This window comes from Gallus gallus, chromosome 24, assembly GCF_016699485.2.
Source record: "Gallus gallus isolate bGalGal1 chromosome 24, bGalGal1.mat.broiler.GRCg7b, whole genome shotgun sequence".
NCBI classification, from domain to species: Eukaryota; Metazoa; Chordata; class Aves; order Galliformes; family Phasianidae; genus Gallus; species Gallus gallus.
Window position 1 is genome coordinate 3,604,752 of NC_052555.1, and position 16,077 is coordinate 3,620,828.

The window sequence follows — 16,077 nt, forward strand, 5'->3', positions numbered from 1 at the left end:
CATTTCCCTCGTCTCTTTCGTTTCTCCCATTTATGTGGCCCCCTGTCCGCACTGCTACTCCATCACCAGGACCTCAGGCAGGCTCTGCAAATTGCCCCCAGCACCAGCATACCCACACTTACCGCATCCCGTCTGGGCACGCCATTCTCCCACCGGGATGCCCAGGCCTTGGCACACCGCAGCGTACGCCTGGATGGCTTGGCACAGCCCGGTGCCGTTCTCCCGAGCGCTGCACAGGTCATAGACACAGCTATGTACGAAGGCAGTGGGGTCCACGACGGAGCCACACTCCCACAGCGGCCCGCCACTCTTGTTGAGGAAGCCACAATATTCGGGGGAGAAATAGAGGGATTCGGTGGAGGCATCGCAGACGCTGCAGTTCTCCACACAGCCAGGGGAGCACTTCCTCTCGGGGTGCGGCACTCGCCAGCTCTCGCCCAGTTCTGGCACGGAGGAAGCCAACCTGCCATCCGAGCGCAGCGCATCGTCCTCGGGGTCTTTGTTGTAATTCCCGCACAGACCACACGTGCCATTGATGTACGTGCCAGGAACGGAGACGGAGGCGTAGTGTTGGCCATCGTAAGTCACTAGCAGGCCAAAATCAGTCTCCAGGGCTGTGGACAAACCGCTTTGGTAGACTTTGATTGCACCCAGCTCCAAGGAGATGGGTAAGGACACCACCAAGTCATCCACCTGTGGGAACATGACCAGAGGACTGAGCCACTGTGGGAAACAGCTGAGGCTTCACACGAGGGGCAGAGGACCCCACTGCGGGGCATTATGTTTATAGATGGGTGACATGATCTAAAGTGGTCACAGGCATGGGTTGATGGTTGGACTAAGATGGTCTTAGTTGTCTTTCCAACCTTAACGATTCTATGATTCTAGGAGAAGGCTGGCCAGACATCGGTAAGCCTCAGGCCTCAGTTGAGGCTTTGCTGCTATGCCTTCTACCCTTCCCATTTCTCAAGGAATACACAAGACTACCATCATGGTCTCGCCATCAGGACCAGACCTGGCAAGTTCCCACTGTTCAGTGTAGCTCTTACCTTGGCTTTCCCAAAGCCGCCCTTTGGGAGGACAATCTTGTGCGAGTAGACCTCCACAAAAATGTCCCTCAGCCAGGAGACGGAGGAGCCGCCTCGGTTCTCATTCTTGGCCTCCACGTTGAAGTAGGGCAGCTGGGAGCCTGGCCAGCACTGCCTGGCGAGGAGGTAGGAGCAGGAACCCTGGAAGTGAAAGAGGAAGCCATCGAAGGTGTGGTAGTGTGGATCTCCGAACACCACGCAGGTGCTGCTCTCCACAGGCACGCACTGGAAGAACTTGATCTTCGGCTCGCATGCTTCGAACGGGCCGCAAGCCATCTCCTGGCAGAAGATCTCATTGTTGAAGTCCAGGCAGCGGCACTTGGTGCTGCAGTTTGAGTTCTCCCAGAAGATCTCCCCTTGATGGAGAAACTGCCCTAAAAAGCATGGAAAAGAGATTAAGAAAACACTTACATTGGAACCTCACCCGCAGCTAAAGGCACAACGTCGCTCAGTCACGCAAGTCCTTGGGTTTGCTTCTGTGACCTGCAGAGAGGGCTCTGCAACTGCTCTGGGGAGAGCACTTTCAACACCAGCACTGTGCTTGTGGCACTTGTTAGCTTTGCCCTTCTTCCCATAATAATTCCCTTCAGGTGGCTTTGCCCATCAAAGAGTGCCTCTGCCATCAGAGGTTAAGAGACAATTCATTTCTAGTCCAGAAGAGCTCACGGTACTTAGGGGAATCAAAGATCTGCAGATGAGTGACTTCCTATTCATGCATAGGTGATGATGGGAACCAAGGAGGGGATGCTCAGCCTGCTGTCACGCAGAGGCTCTGTAAGGGAGGCAGGTTTCCCTGGTGAGAGACGTGAGTGGCAGAAGACAGGCGAAGGGTGGCAGACGCCGTGAGAGATTCCCTCTCCTCCATATGGTCGACTTTCACACCTCTCCTTCAGGAGGATGTGTGCGCTGCCTGCTTTACCTCTCCTAAACTTCTTGTGCTCTTCCATGCCTCCAACAAAAAAATGCTATTTCCCAACTGCTTGCAACAAACAACATCTCTTCTTAGGCTCAACAGGTCCTGCATCGGCTGTCCTGGTGTATGGAGTTTTGCCAAATGAGCTCTGTTATGCATGGCGAGCCTCATCATCTCCAGCGCCTCATGGTTCATCTCTTGTGCGAGCGAGCAGGCAGCTGCTGGGACACACAGACCTTGTGGTGGGATGTGCACACTGCCCTCGTGGCTGGAAGCAGAGGGTGAAACCTGGCCTTTCTTCTTGGCGTGGCAGCTGGAAGCCATTAGGGTGGTGGGAATCTGACCCTGGCTTGGGCTGGAAGAGCCTCTGGGGTGTGCAGGTCTCCTTTGCTACGATTCTAAAGGTTGCCTGTGAAGAAGCCAAATGTCCCAGCACGGTGACAGCATTCAGCAGCAGGTGACAACCTGCTTGTTGTGCAGACTCCCGGAGCACAGTACATGTTCCTGATAAGATTTATTTGCCCAATGGCAATGCCTTAATCTCTCCACACCACAGTTCTGCCTCACTGTGCATTTAATCCCTCCGTATCTCCACGGCAGAACTGACACATGCGCAGGCACTGTAATTGGTGCAGGGTCATGGAATTTATCCTGCCCAGAAACTTATGATTTCTCCCACAGAAAGAGAGGGAAAAAAAATCGTTCTGCCAGATTTCCCATCCCAGGGGCAAGAGGACAGGACTGTCCCCAGGTCCTTCCCATCGTCCCCATCAGCACTGCAGAAATTAGTCAAGATGATGGTTTGAGCGCTGCAAACTGCTGCAAACTGCCCAGCCTTTGACATCATAGGCCTGGACAGCAGAAATGGAAGCTTTTAACAATGCTTTGCTGATAATTCTGTAGAGATGCAACAAAACCAGCACCAGTGACAGCTTTGTTTGCTAGTGGTTGGAAATGGCACAGAGCGGAGCTCCCAGTGCTCTATCAGCCCCCCTCAGACCTTGTCTGCCTTGGCAAAGCCACACTTGTGCAGCCCAGGGCACTCAGGCTGCAGGACCTTTTGCTCTTCTACACCCCACAACACGTAACAAGGCATCACCATTCCTCCCTTACCTCTCAGGCTGCAGCCGTTGGCTGGATCTATTTCTCTGCCATCTATTTTGAAAGCCCAGCGCCCTGGGATGTTCACGTTGGTTGTTTGCTCTATATTGACTATGTCTGGGGTTCTGGAGCCTGGGATGCTGAAGAAGTTGCTGATATTTCCACCATTGAAGCCAGCCTAACGTGGATAGAGAGCAGATTCTGTCAGGTATCCTGCGGCAGGAAAGCAGCTCTGCAGTTCTGCACCTCCCTGCACCCAGCAATGATTTCCAGGCATGCTGTGTTAAGTGTTAATGGGGCCTTTCAGGAATCTCAGTTTTCCGGTAGTTTGGATGCAAATGAAAGCTCCACAGGCACTACAAGCAGTACAGATCTCTGTTTACATATTTATGCACATATAAATGCAAATATATGCTTCTGGGCATGGGGACCTCCAAAGCCCAGAAGGGGACAGTTCAATGCCTGTAGCCTTTAGGACACATCTCAGCAGCACATTTTTGGCAGATGGGGTAGCTGTGGCATGGCTGCTGGCACCAAATTTTGGGGGGCCCATCTACAGTGCCAGGGATGCTGAACGGGCAGGAGGCACAAGCAAGCATGGGTACATTAGGAAAGCTGTGGGCAGTCATCCAAGAGCTGGAGAGGGAGCAAAAGCCTCACCTGGGCCATCACCCCACCGAGCCCGGTCAGGGGGTCCCCTCCACTGGCCGTCCCCGTGGTCCAGCTGATCTCTTGGTAGTTAAATATGGCAAAGGATGACACCCCATCGGTGATGAGAACAGCTTGAAATGTGTTCACCTGGGAAAGCACCAAGAGATGCACAAGGTGAGGCTGCTTTTCTCTCGCTGCCCACCCACTCCTGTGGCACCCACGCCCTGGGGGGCAGCGGGAGCACCATGGTGCTGTGCAGTAGGAGCCAAATGGGACCCAACATACAGTGACCCCAACCATCCCATCCCCTCTGGTGCTTCAGTCCGGGGAAATCACAGTGCTGCTCCCCATCCAATTCTGTGCCAATAGATGGCAGCAAGAGAATAAGCTTGTGTGAGACCAGCAGCCGGCTGCTATGACCCGTTCTCTCCCATTACCCTCTCTTAGCTCTATTTCTCGACATGTTATCTTACCCAGCTCCCTTCAGCATTCATATTCCACAATGCGGTTAACGGTGCGTTGCAGCCGAGCCAGCCATGTGTTTGGCTTGGCTGCCACTTCCCATCACTACCTGCTCAATCTGCCCTTCCTTTCACTTGAAATGACTCTGCATTTCCAGCCCCAAACACTCAGACAAAATCAGGCGGCTGCAAGCCCAGGCCCCATGCAACAGCCTCCCATGGGATCCGTTCAAAGTCAACCAAACTTCCCTGTTTGGTACCTGTGGCCAAAAACGCATTGAGCACCCATGCCATGCAAAAAAGCCATCATGAGCCACATGCTTTTGCTCCCTAGCCACCAAGAGATCGGAGTGACCACTGTGTCCCTGAGGCCACATTCACCAAATTGTTTTCTGCAGCTTTTCTGCATTGCGATGAATCTCCTGCTTAAGTTGCACTGCGCTGCTCTGCATGCCAGCCCAGAGCCTTGGCCACTATCGAGCAGGAATGCTGCTCCGTACCAAAATAAATTGCACTGTGTTGCAAATGTAATTCTTCAGGCAATACATGAACCTCTATATTGCTTGCTGTCTGCAAATATATGTATGTGTGTGTGTTTTTTCCTGCAAGAGCTGCCAGGACTGGCACAAAAATATGCATTACATCTCGAGCCTCCCCTAACAAATGGAAAAGAGCTGAATTGCTTATCGAAGCCAACTCCTTGAGACAGAAGCAGCCAACTTCTGGCACTTGCAGAGTGCAAGCAAATACAAAAAATCCCTTTCCCCAAACGACGGCAGGGAGCCCGCACACACTGCCTGTACCCCAATCTCCTGTGGGATGGCACAGACCTCCCAGTGGCAGCTGCTGTCACAGCTTACAGCAATTTAAATGCCATTCAAGCTGGGAAAAACACTGCACTGCCATCGCCATGGCCATCCCTATGGTCAACCCCATGGCCACCCCCACGGTCAACCCCATGGCCATCTCTGTGGTCAACCCCATGGCCATCCCTCCGGTCACTGCCATCCTCACAGCCACCACCATGCATACCAAAGTTGTTGCTCTTACCGGTGTCGTGCTGCTCCCCCCGTAGAACGTCACCTCCTCCCAGGTGACGATGAAGACCCAGCTGGCAGAGAAGGACGCCATGTCCTTGAAGTACTTGCGGATGTCCTTGGAGGCTCTGCCCAGCAGCTCAGGGTTGGTGCTCTCGCGGTAGTAGATCTCCCCACGGATGCCATTGTGCACGTCGGCCCAGAAGGGCGCAACGAAGGCCCGGCCATCGGCCAGTGGGAAGGCTTCAGGTGTGAACTGGCTGACCAGCGAGTTGAAGGAGATCACACCGTTGTTGTTCACCTGCTCAAGAAGATGGGTTCAATGGAGAGAGCCCTAAGCAAGCTGCTGACTCATCACAAAATGTGGGATGAGTGTTTTGTGACAGTGGATGGTTTGTAATGATGGCAGCTCATGAGCACTCCTGGCCAAATGGACTCATAAAGCCCCAGGCAGGACAAAACCCTGGGAAATGTGCACAACCAGGCTCCTACAGACCAATGGAGAACCCATCAGGATGCCATGCAGGCTGGCACCCAGCTCAGCTGGGACCTGCCTCTGGTCCCTGGGTGCACCCAGCCTTTGAGAACTGGCTGTGCAGCTGGGTAGCTGCAGGGAAATGGATTATTATTTCACAGCATGGGCAGTGTGTGTCCCAGTCAACAGCCAGGTTGGATGGGGCTTTGGGCAACCTTATTTAGTGAGACTTACGGGGCTCTAGCAGGGCTCAGAGCTAGGTGGTCTTTAGGGTCCCTTCCAACTCAAGCCATTCCGTGACCCTAGGATGCACTTATGGACACACAGAGAGGTGCACACTCCTGACAGCCCACTCCAGGAGCCCTCCCAATGCCAGTTGTCACTGCTCTACCATTTGAGCACGGCAGCATCCCACCCTTGGCTTAGGCACCTCCACAAAGCTCCAAACCACCCCTTTTTTTTTCCTATGGGTCTCTGCATGTTCTCGTTTCTTGTCATGGAACAGGAATAATGTTCCTTATGTCAAGCCCTGAGCTCCGCTGTACCATTTAATCACCTACAAAAAAAATTTATTGCCTTTTATATTCCTTCCCCATGAACATTAGCCCATTAACTATACCTTTGACTTTCTTAATCATAAAACCTATCAGTTCATGAAATCTAAGAACTTGTCAGGTGGGTGCTAATAAATCTTCCCACTCTTGACGACAGCGAGAGCGCGTTCAGCGTGCAGCCAAATGGCAAAGAAAAGAATAAAAGGAAAGTCTGTTCTCCACTTACATAAACCGTCCTGTATGGGGCTCCAAAGAAGATGAACGGAACAGAGAGCTTGATCTCAGGAGAGCTCCCATCATCCACTTTGGGAGTTTTTGTGTCGTTTGGCCAAAATGGGTACAGACTTGCCATGGCGTGAGCTGCAAGGAGAGGGGGTTCAGTGCCTACAGGGACCCGTCCCGGTTTTGGGGAGGGCACAGTGGGGCACCCAGCAAAACCCTTCATTGAGCAAACAGAGACTTAGATGGGCTTTCTTTCCCCTCCTCCTCTCTTTGATGTAGAAAAGCAGCACACAGCCCTTGTGACATTTGAGCAGAGCTAAGGGGAGCCACAATGCTTCCAAACAATCCCAGCTCTGTTTACCTCAGTTTGGAACATGCTTTTATTTCCCAGGTCCTAACCTGCACCTCTCAGAGGCCCCTGGTTGCAGACAGCCTGCTCACAGGTCTTGCTTACAGAAATGGGGCTCTGTGCTGCCTGAGCTGGGGATGCTGCGCTCGGCAGCCCTAAGGATGTACCACCTAGCAGCCCCAAGTTGCACTGCTCAGTGACACCAAAGATACTCAATTCAGCAACCCCAAGGATGGTCCCTGCTTGAGGCTGCCTGCCAGTGTCACCAGTGAACCCCTCCAACCCAGTCTAGCCTCAAGGAGGAAGGAGACAAAGGGAAACCTGACCTAACCCTGCTGGCACCCTAAAAAAGCTCCGAGTTCCTTGGGATCCTGAGGTCAGCCCCACACCAGATTGCTGCTCATCCAGTTTACCATTTTCTTGGCACATCTTTGTCACTGGGAATTCTTCATGGCCCTATTCTGTACCATGGCAAAACCACTGCGAGCTCCGTGTGTGCACTCAGATGTATGCACAACGCATGCTCACTTAGTTTACGTGCTTAGAGGTCTGCAGAGCTGCTGGGATTGCTGTACCTATCAGCTTTGCCAACTTCAGATTCCCAGCAGTATGGCAGCTCCTCATTTAACCTGAACTACCCTTGCTTCACTGGTCCCAGTGAGGCAAGGGCCATTTGTGCGGGCAGGAGGTCCATTGCTGCAGTGCACTCTGTCACCACTGCACAATTAGTGCCTGTGCTTACCCATTCTCCCACCCCTCCAGACCCGGGGAAACACTGTGTTTGCTGTTACACTCTGACCAAGGGGAAGGGGATGTTTTTTGGGAGCAGTACTGACCTCGGTGCCGCACGGTTACCACCAACAGGGCTGCCCAGGCACTGAGCAACGATCGTGTGTTCATCCTACAGGGCAGAGAGAAATCCAAACATGCATCACTTCCAAAGGAAAGGGCATCCCAAGCGATCCATCCCAGCACTGCAGAGGGTCCCCCACCCACCAAGTAGACCCAAACTGCCTACTTTGTTAAGCGCCCTACTGAGCCCTTCCCATTGCTAATGGTTAATGGCACTGCAGGTGTTGGCAGAGCAAGCTGTCACTGTACGGAGGAGCTGCAGCACTGCAATGTGTTGCCCCATTTCACCCTGTTGTTCAGAGGCAACTCCTGCCTGATCCACTCCACAATCACTCGGCTCTTTGCTCTGGAGACACCAACACTTACACAGCTGGGCAACTTCATGTTCAACAGGAATCAATGACAGAGACAAGCAAATACAAGGCTAGGAACAGGAAAGCAACCTCCTCTGCCAGCTCTAATTCCTTCCGTGCCTAATGCAATTTGTTAGTCATTATTAATCCAATAGAAAATATCACTAAAACACCTGCTTTGATTTCTTCGCCTGTCTCTCTGGCTCTCTGCACGTAGCACGGCTCGCAGGAAGGCAGCGTGCAGCAGCAGCATGCGAACAGCTTCGCACTGCACCTCTACCTTGAGTACACCCTGAGCTTCTACAGCAGCCTCCAGAACGTCTCTTCTTTGTACATTCCCATGCACTTCAACTGCATGCACACAGTGGCCATGGAAGGTCTCTGTATGCTCTCCCTATAGGTTTATTTCTATGCTGTACCAAGAGCTGCAGTTACCTTAATTATCCCCACATACACGTGCCACGCACAGCACAGCTCCATGTAAGCAGGGGATGTGCCACTGCCTGTCCCACACTGCTCCTGTTTGTCTCCCATTGCCAGGATCAATGGCACAGATGTGCCTCCACGTTCCAGTGGTTGACTCTGTTGGCCAAAATCCCCCTTGCATGACCTTACCCCATGTTGAGCAGAGTATTACCCTATTCCCTATCTTGGAAAGCGGAAAGCAAGACAACAGGATTTTACAGCTATCGTAAATCAGAGCAGCTGTGGGTTTGTTAGCAGTAATGGGGAAGACAACAGTACAGCAGCCCCAGCACAAGAGCAGCGCTGCCTGGGAGCAGACAATCCAGGACACGTTACTTAGCACAGCGCGTACACAAATGCATCTCTTTAGGTATAAGAAAAACGTTATTACCAACCTGCTTCGTAGACGTCAGGAGCAACGTGGTGTGAACCTGTAGCCCAGCTCAGGTAGGACAGCACTCCTGTGTCAGTGCAGAGCGCATGCCGGTGCCCTTGGCCAACTCTCGCTGACGAGTGCAGCGATGTCCCCGTCCTGGTGCTCTCCCAACTGAAAGTGCAATCTCTCCAATGCTGGTTCAGGGCTGGAGGAGTGTAGGGTTGCAATCCCGGTGCCTCTGTTGATAACAGAACACTAATCTGAGATTGGATTCGGGCCCGGAGATGGGGAGAAGCCCCTTCCTTCCCAGCACTCGCCCCTCGCTGGGTTCGGGGGTGATGTCAGCTGCCCACAGCCGCTCTGCTCAGCATTGCTTTTTGCTGAAGGGAAGAAAAAAAATACCAGCCTCAAAGAATCGAGCCCCTTCCTCCTTTGTGTAAGTGCAGAAAAAAAAGCCATCTATATAGTGTTACAGGATTAGCATTAACAGTGTGAGGCTTAAAGCACCTTTCAAAGGCAGCGCCCCAAGGCTTCAATGCAGTTACTTTTCCATCCAAAACTTGTTCTAGTTTCTGCATCTCGACTTACCTCTGCTGTTACAGGTGGGAGAGGAAAGCCTTACCCAGCAATACACACTTCTCCATGTCTGCTGGAGACCATGTCCTGCTGCTCCCATTCCCACTCACCATGCAGGGACAGAGTTGGGTTTTACTGGAGTTGATGGGGGAACGTCAGCAGGGGACTGCTGGGGGCCTCAGCACCGGTATCCCCACACAGCCAGGATCTATGTGGGGCTGCACAGCTGATGGGGCACACAGGGAGGTTTGTGCTGGATCCCCTCCTCCCCCCTCCACTGCCTTCAGTAGAGTAGGGGGCTTTTAAGGCTCTGATATTCCCATGGAAGATTCTCACCCTGTAGCTCCATGCACCCCGACTCTTCCCTTCCCTTCCCTTCCCTTCCCTTCCCTTCCATTTCTAGAGTTAGCAGCAGAGGGAAAAAAAAAAATCAATTGACTCTTCTCATCCTGTTTGTAAGACAGAGAAAACTGGTGAAAACATGTTTCCCTCTGCTCCTCCTGCAGTTTAATATTCCGGTCCTGTTCTACAGGGCAAGTCTACACTGATTAAGTTTGATGAGGTTTCACTGCCTCTTTGGGGGAAGACTTTCTCTTCTAAGCTATTTTCTTTTGCCAGGGGATGCGCCCATCCTGCAGAGCTGAGCGCATCGGAGCAGAGCAAACCACTCTTTATTTATTTCCAAGATAACACTTTCTTCTCCTGTTCAACCTCCAGAAAAGCAAGTACTGAAGGACGAGGTGGCCTCGCTGCATTCTCCTTTTGCAGAACTCTGCCCAGCCCAAGGACAAAGCCCGTACAAAGGTTTGCTCCAGGACACCGTGGACTTGGCCCCTGCACTCTGCTCAAAGGTGCACGTTGTGGGCGAGATGGAAGGACACGCTTTGCTTCAGGAAACAGCCAAGTTCAAAGCCGAGGACACATTTTGTTTTGTGCAAAAACTTAAACAGGTTTATTGAATTGATCCAAACCAATGACCTAAGTGGCCTGAATTCCACCTCTAAGTCTGCGAGCAAACCAAAGGCAAATTGTCGGCACGCGAAGTATAATCCCCATGAGAGAAACCAGCATAAAAACAGATATAGACTTACAGTTTTCCCTTTTTTCTTTAGAATTACATACGGATGCATAATTAATAGGGTGCGAGAATAGACCTTCATGTTTAAATCATGTTTGAAGTTTCCAGTAAGTGCAGAACAGCAATCACAGCGGCGGAGGCCTGAGATGGCTGCGGCCGCCCCAGCGCCGCGCTGGGAACGGCGTCTGCCCGCTGCCTACAAAGGCTCCACGAGCACCGAGGGTGGCACAGCTGCCAGGAATACATATTTTAGCCTCCGGGCTGCTTTCAGCACATCGTTTGCATTTTCCAATCTGCACACCAACAGCACCTACAGAATCTCATTTCCAAGCAGGAAAGTCAAGCGGCGGAGACAGAGCGATCGCAGAGCGCAGCAGGCGATGGCCAACCAAGAGCCGATCCCAAGAGCACCGCACAGGACTGAGCGCATGGACCCTGAGCCACCCCAAGCCCTGGGGGACCACATGGTGCCATTGGCCAGCAGGATGCGTGGGAGCCCCTCCAACCACAGTGGCACATCGCAGTGAGGGGGGACAGCCACCATGCCATGCATATTCATAGCATCGCCGGCTCAGCAGTAGGCTTGTAACATCTGGTCAAAGCATGGATATTCAATGAGGACGTCTCCAAAAAAAACAACGGCGCAGCATCTCGTCTCAACACGCGGAGCCGTGCAAAACTTTGGTATATAGCTGTTACCCAATTCCATACGAACCAGGTGCTTCTTCCACTGTGCAGACTGCCCACAGCAGATTTTTATGCATGAACAACAAAACAGTTCTTGACAAAAGTAGCACTCTGAGAAAAGAACACAAGAGCTAGAGAAGCTCGCAAGCCTGTATTTTGTTTTCTCGAAGGAATGGGGCAGAACTGGGATCTGTCACTAAAGCAGATGCATGTCATCAAAGCCAGGACGCAGCACCTTGTGGCATTGAATGGACTGACATGGACCCTCCTGCCAGCTCAGGACACTCTCACTGCCCAATGCCAGCCCCAGGACCCCCCTTGTTCAGAGCCCTCACTCTCTCCCCAATACACCTGGTAAGCAGTAACATTGCCCAAACACAAATCCCTTCCCCAGCAGGTATTACAACAGGAAAGCAATCCAGTTCGGGACATCCTGGCGCGTTGTTTGCGTGCCACTCCATCCTACTTTTCAAAGTCCATCACATAAACGTGTCAGTCATTCCTGGCTTTTGGACGTGGCTCTTTCTCCTTGGGAAGCCAACCGATGCTTTTGGTTTCCACCTAATGCACGCTCTGCTGCTGCCTGAACAGCCTGGGAACATCGTCCAGGAACAACCTTCCTCAATGACATGGCAAGGCACACATTCATACCGAGGAGCCAGTTTGGGTGTTGATGCCAAATCCCCGGTGATACACGGCGCGTGTCCACATCACAAGCAACAAGCGATCCTCTTTGTTCATCTTCCAGTTCCCACCAGTTCCACCATAAATAAAGCCATTATTTACTGGCGGTTCCCAGCCAGCGTGGCAGCACTGCTCCCTATGCGGATAAGGGTAATTCTTAGCGGGGAAACAAGCCTACAAGCCTACAGCTGGGTCTTCTTCAATATCCCCTTTAGTTCTTTAATGGACTTTGTTTATTTCCCTGTCTGCAACTGAGACATTTAATTGTGCTGAGCAAGCTGGTCAGTAATTACAGCATCTCACTAATACCAGTTACAATGCCATAAACATATCCATGTAGGCAATTACTGCTCTGTAGAATTAGATCAGAGATTCCTTTGCATCCGCATTGGTTGCCTAATTCGGACAACGCGGCGACCGATGGATGATGTACTTAAACAGGAGGTCAAAGGGAGAAATAGGCTTCTAATATTAAACAACCATATCTTCATAAAACTTTGTTTTATAACAAAATATCTTATTAAACACAACTTTTCCAATGCATATCTATGTATATATCATACAGAAGTGTTGGCTTAAGAGTTCCGCTATAAGGCAGCAAAATGCCTTTTGCTGCCCAAATGGAAAATACATCTTCAGTAAAGCTCTAGCTTATAAAAGCATCATCTTATGGTACACTGCCACCATCTCCCTGCTCGTGTTTTATGGGTACAGCGGCCCTGCAGCTATGGCCGTAGTCTCTACTCTACCTATGGCGACTCCTGCTCTGTTTACTATTGCTCGTCTCGATGGTGCCAGGAGATGGATGGTTTTGGCAGGGAGATGAGGCAGAAATAATTACCTTGTCTTAAGTCCTCCCACTTTTAATCCTTACTGTGGATGCGGAACTAATCCCCTCTCAACGGTCCCTACAACCCGAACCTGAAGATTACGAGATAATACTTTGTCCCCTCCCCCATCCTACCCCATCCCATGATCTAGGTAAAATATGAAGAGAAATACACAACTCCAAGGCTATAAGGGAGCTTGGTGGCGTGGACAAAAGCATCTCGGGAAAAAAGTGCACGTGGGGACAGGGAGCATTTCAAAATCACGGTCAGGAGTTCACGTGTAACCAGAGCCCTCACTGCACAGCTTCAGAAACGTTGATGCAGTTGCTTATAAGAAGGTAATTTGAAAAGTCTTCAGCTTGTCAGGATGACAGAAGAACAAGGGAGGACAGAGTAAAGCGAAACGGCTGTCTGATTTACAAGAGATATAAAGGACTGAGGGTTTCATCGCACAGGAATCTGCGCTGCATTAGAGAAGGGGGGCTAATTTAAGCAGCAGCACACAATGCCTACAAGGTGCATGTGGGGGGAGGGGGATCTAGTGAACACCTGCTTTACAATACACGTGGGTATAGGTGCTTCTGGACCTGCTGTCTAAGAAACTGATCCTAGTGAACACATTCTGCTAGCTTGGACCCTAAATGGAGACCCTGCAGCCAGGGGTCCCCGGGGAAAGTGCCAGGTTTCATTTCTGGTGCAACAACAACAAACAAACTTCAACTCGAGTCTTGCTCCCTCCCAGGAGAGCAATTTCAGCCATTCCACTTTCGGGACACAGCGGTACAGGGTTAAGTGCTCATTGGAAGACCTTTCAGCATCGCAGGGATGTTTCCTAGCCAATGGAGGAACACACTCCTCACCACATTTCTGACCCACTACCCTAGAAGTCCTCCAACACAATGCCAGCCCACAATTCCTTTCCCAAATTACAGGGCCAGGCTTGCTTTGCCTGCAGGCTGACAGTGCTACAGGTTGCAGACACCGTGACACGGACACAGAAAGCAAACCTCCAAACTCCTGATAAGACAGCATGGCTAGAAGCATGAGTTTTTAAAAGAAATCCTTTCTTTCTCATAGCATCCCTGTCTTTCCCTCATCTTGTGCGCTCACACCAACCAGTGGAGCTAAGTGGATGCGCTGAATACTGAATACCTGAGCTCTGATTCAAACTGAACATTATTTCAGATCTTTTCAGTGAGCTTGAGTGTGACAAAAGGCTACAAGACAGCACCCAGATGGAAAACCAAGCTCGCTCAAACTGCAGTTGGATAGCTGGGGTGCTCTGATGGTGCCAAAAAAAAAACCCATGTTTTTTAGAGAAAGAGAAATAAATAGGTCAAATTCTGCACCGAGCCATCCTCTCCCTTACGGGCCCTAGCATTCTTCAGCTTCAATAACTGACCACTCATGCCAAATCACGAGTATACCGGAGCATCAAAGAAAACATGGGGGTATTGCACACACGGAAACACATGCACTGAAGTCAGTCGTCACCCCGAGGTCACCTGCAGTGGGTGGTGGGCATGGTTCTGTCATCAGGGCACTCGCTCCGGGCTAAGCCATTACCTGCTATAGAAACACAACCAAACCTCAACCAACTGACCGAAATAAAAACCTTGCAAAAACTCCTTAAATGCACGTGTGTGGGTGTGTGGGCTGTGTAGGTCGAGAGAGGCTACTTCATCCTGGGCTCCACATAGATTTTGTCTCCATCCCGAATGCCATAGGAATGCAGTGCTCGTGAGCTGTACTTCATCTCCTCGGGGCCGAAGGGGGCTTCCTGGTCCAAGTAGAAGAGCAGCATGTTGCTGGTTGACAGCTGCACCACAGTTTTTAAGTGCTTCTTCAGTTCTGCCACAGTCTGATCAAGACGGATTGACATCTCTTCTACTTTGTCCTGGAAGTGAACCTCCACCTTCACACTGCTCTGCGGCCGAAGATCCACGACTGCCAAGGGCTCCAGCTTCCCATACTTGGTGATCAGCTCGTGGTACCTGCAGATAAAACAAGTCCAGAGTTACAGTACAGTCCTTCAGATGGCCATTGTACTCTTTACAAGTCGTTTCACTTTGGTTGCAGCCATCCAAGGACACTATTAGTTTGCAAAGCACAGTTTAACGTCTGCAGCGACTACAGAAACAACTCAGGCTTCCTTCTTCATTTTTCACATCTCTGGTACTTAAGGGAGCTGTGTTTTTCTCATATGAGGAAACATTCACCCTTGATTTGAGTCAGACAACCTAAGCAGACATCCATCAGGAATAAATCTGGATTAGTAGGAGTCTGCTTTCTGCTCTGCTAGCCTGACACTTCGCAGAGCACACACCATTTCTCTAGCACAGCATTGAACATGTGCAAATACAACCCAGAAAGCCCATCACTCCAGTCCCTTTGTCTCATGGTGTCCAGACGCACTGCAGCACCAACACGAACCCTCCTGAGACATCCAGGCTGACTGATCTCAAAACAGCTCCATAAGGGCAACTGAGCAGCAGTGTTCTACGCCATGCACCTACAGCTCCAAAAACACCGTGACTACAGTGGGATTTGGAAGAAAGAGGGGATAATACACTCGCAGGACTCTACACCTCCCGCTCTACTTCTTGCCAGTCCATCTCTTAAGTATACTCTGGTGACACAGGAGTTTTGCTAGCAGACCTGCAGTGGCTCTGACACAAGTGACACTTTCCCCTCGGAGGCAAGTTCTCCAGCCTTCCTACCTGAGGTCCAGCTCAGGGAACCACGCAGGCAGTGCAAAGCCCATCTCACCCCCCCCGTCTCCTTCAGCTGGTATTGCTCCCACTGGGAATGCAGCACCTCCCTTGCCTGGCTGGGAAAGGGGCAAAAAGGCAGAACAACACATAATGCAATTGAAATGACAAAGGCTGAGAGCTGCAGAGGAAAGGTAATGTTTCAGAGGCCCTCCACTGTGCACTGTACAGAAAGCTCTTTTTGTTCCCCATCTGAGCCCAGGCTGAATGTGATCAGTGCTGTGTCACTGCTCCTGTCAAGAGATGATGGGTCCTGGCAGGACGGCGACCCCTGGGAGTCCTACTCAAGGCAGGAACGCTCCTGGAGAACAGCAGCCCCTCTGTCTGCTGGGAAATGAGGTAAGGGCCTCTAGGCACTAGGATTTCCCTTGTCTCACAGATAAAATGGGCCTTCACTGGGGCTGAGTGTCCAAATGAGGGCTGGTGCCCTGCTCTCACAGTCACCTGGCCGATACCATCGGGCTGCTTTAGAAAAGCCATTAGTGCTGGGAGGAGATGACGTGCTCCCCATACTTTACCTGCTGGGCTATGCCTGCAGCAAGTACAAGTGCTAC

At 51.3% G+C, this 16,077-nt stretch overlaps 2 protein-coding genes across 5 annotated transcripts in view; both read right to left on the reverse strand.

Moving 5' to 3' along the window:
* Nucleotides 1-13,645, reverse strand: part of TECTA (tectorin alpha) — a 26,537-nt gene extending 12,892 nt beyond the window's left edge. The window contains exons 1-8 of one of the 2 annotated variants that reach the window (NM_204873.3): nt 8,917-9,129; nt 7,688-7,752; nt 6,507-6,640; nt 5,265-5,552; nt 3,763-3,900; nt 3,115-3,280; nt 1,050-1,462; nt 123-693 (exon numbers count right to left, since the gene is read on the reverse strand). In NM_204873.3, coding sequence (NP_990204.3) covers nt 123-693; nt 1,050-1,462; nt 3,115-3,280; nt 3,763-3,900; nt 5,265-5,552; nt 6,507-6,640; nt 7,688-7,751 — 1,774 coding nt within the window. In that variant the 5' untranslated portion in view covers nt 7,752; nt 8,917-9,129. Of the gene's footprint in view, nt 1-122; nt 694-1,049; nt 1,463-3,114; nt 3,281-3,762; nt 3,901-5,264; nt 5,553-6,506; nt 6,641-7,687; nt 7,753-8,916 lie in introns of both variants that reach the window. The other variant, XM_015297959.4, reaches the window with a different exon arrangement.
* Nucleotides 10,397-16,077, reverse strand: part of TBCEL (tubulin folding cofactor E like) — a 20,504-nt gene continuing 14,823 nt past the window's right edge. For all 3 annotated transcript variants that reach the window (XM_015298182.4, XM_427094.7, XM_046903860.1), the window contains exon 8: nt 10,397-14,746. In XM_015298182.4, the coding sequence (XP_015153668.1) occupies nt 14,428-14,746 (319 nt within the window). In that variant the 3' untranslated portion in view covers nt 10,397-14,427. The remainder of the gene's footprint in view (nt 14,747-16,077) is intronic.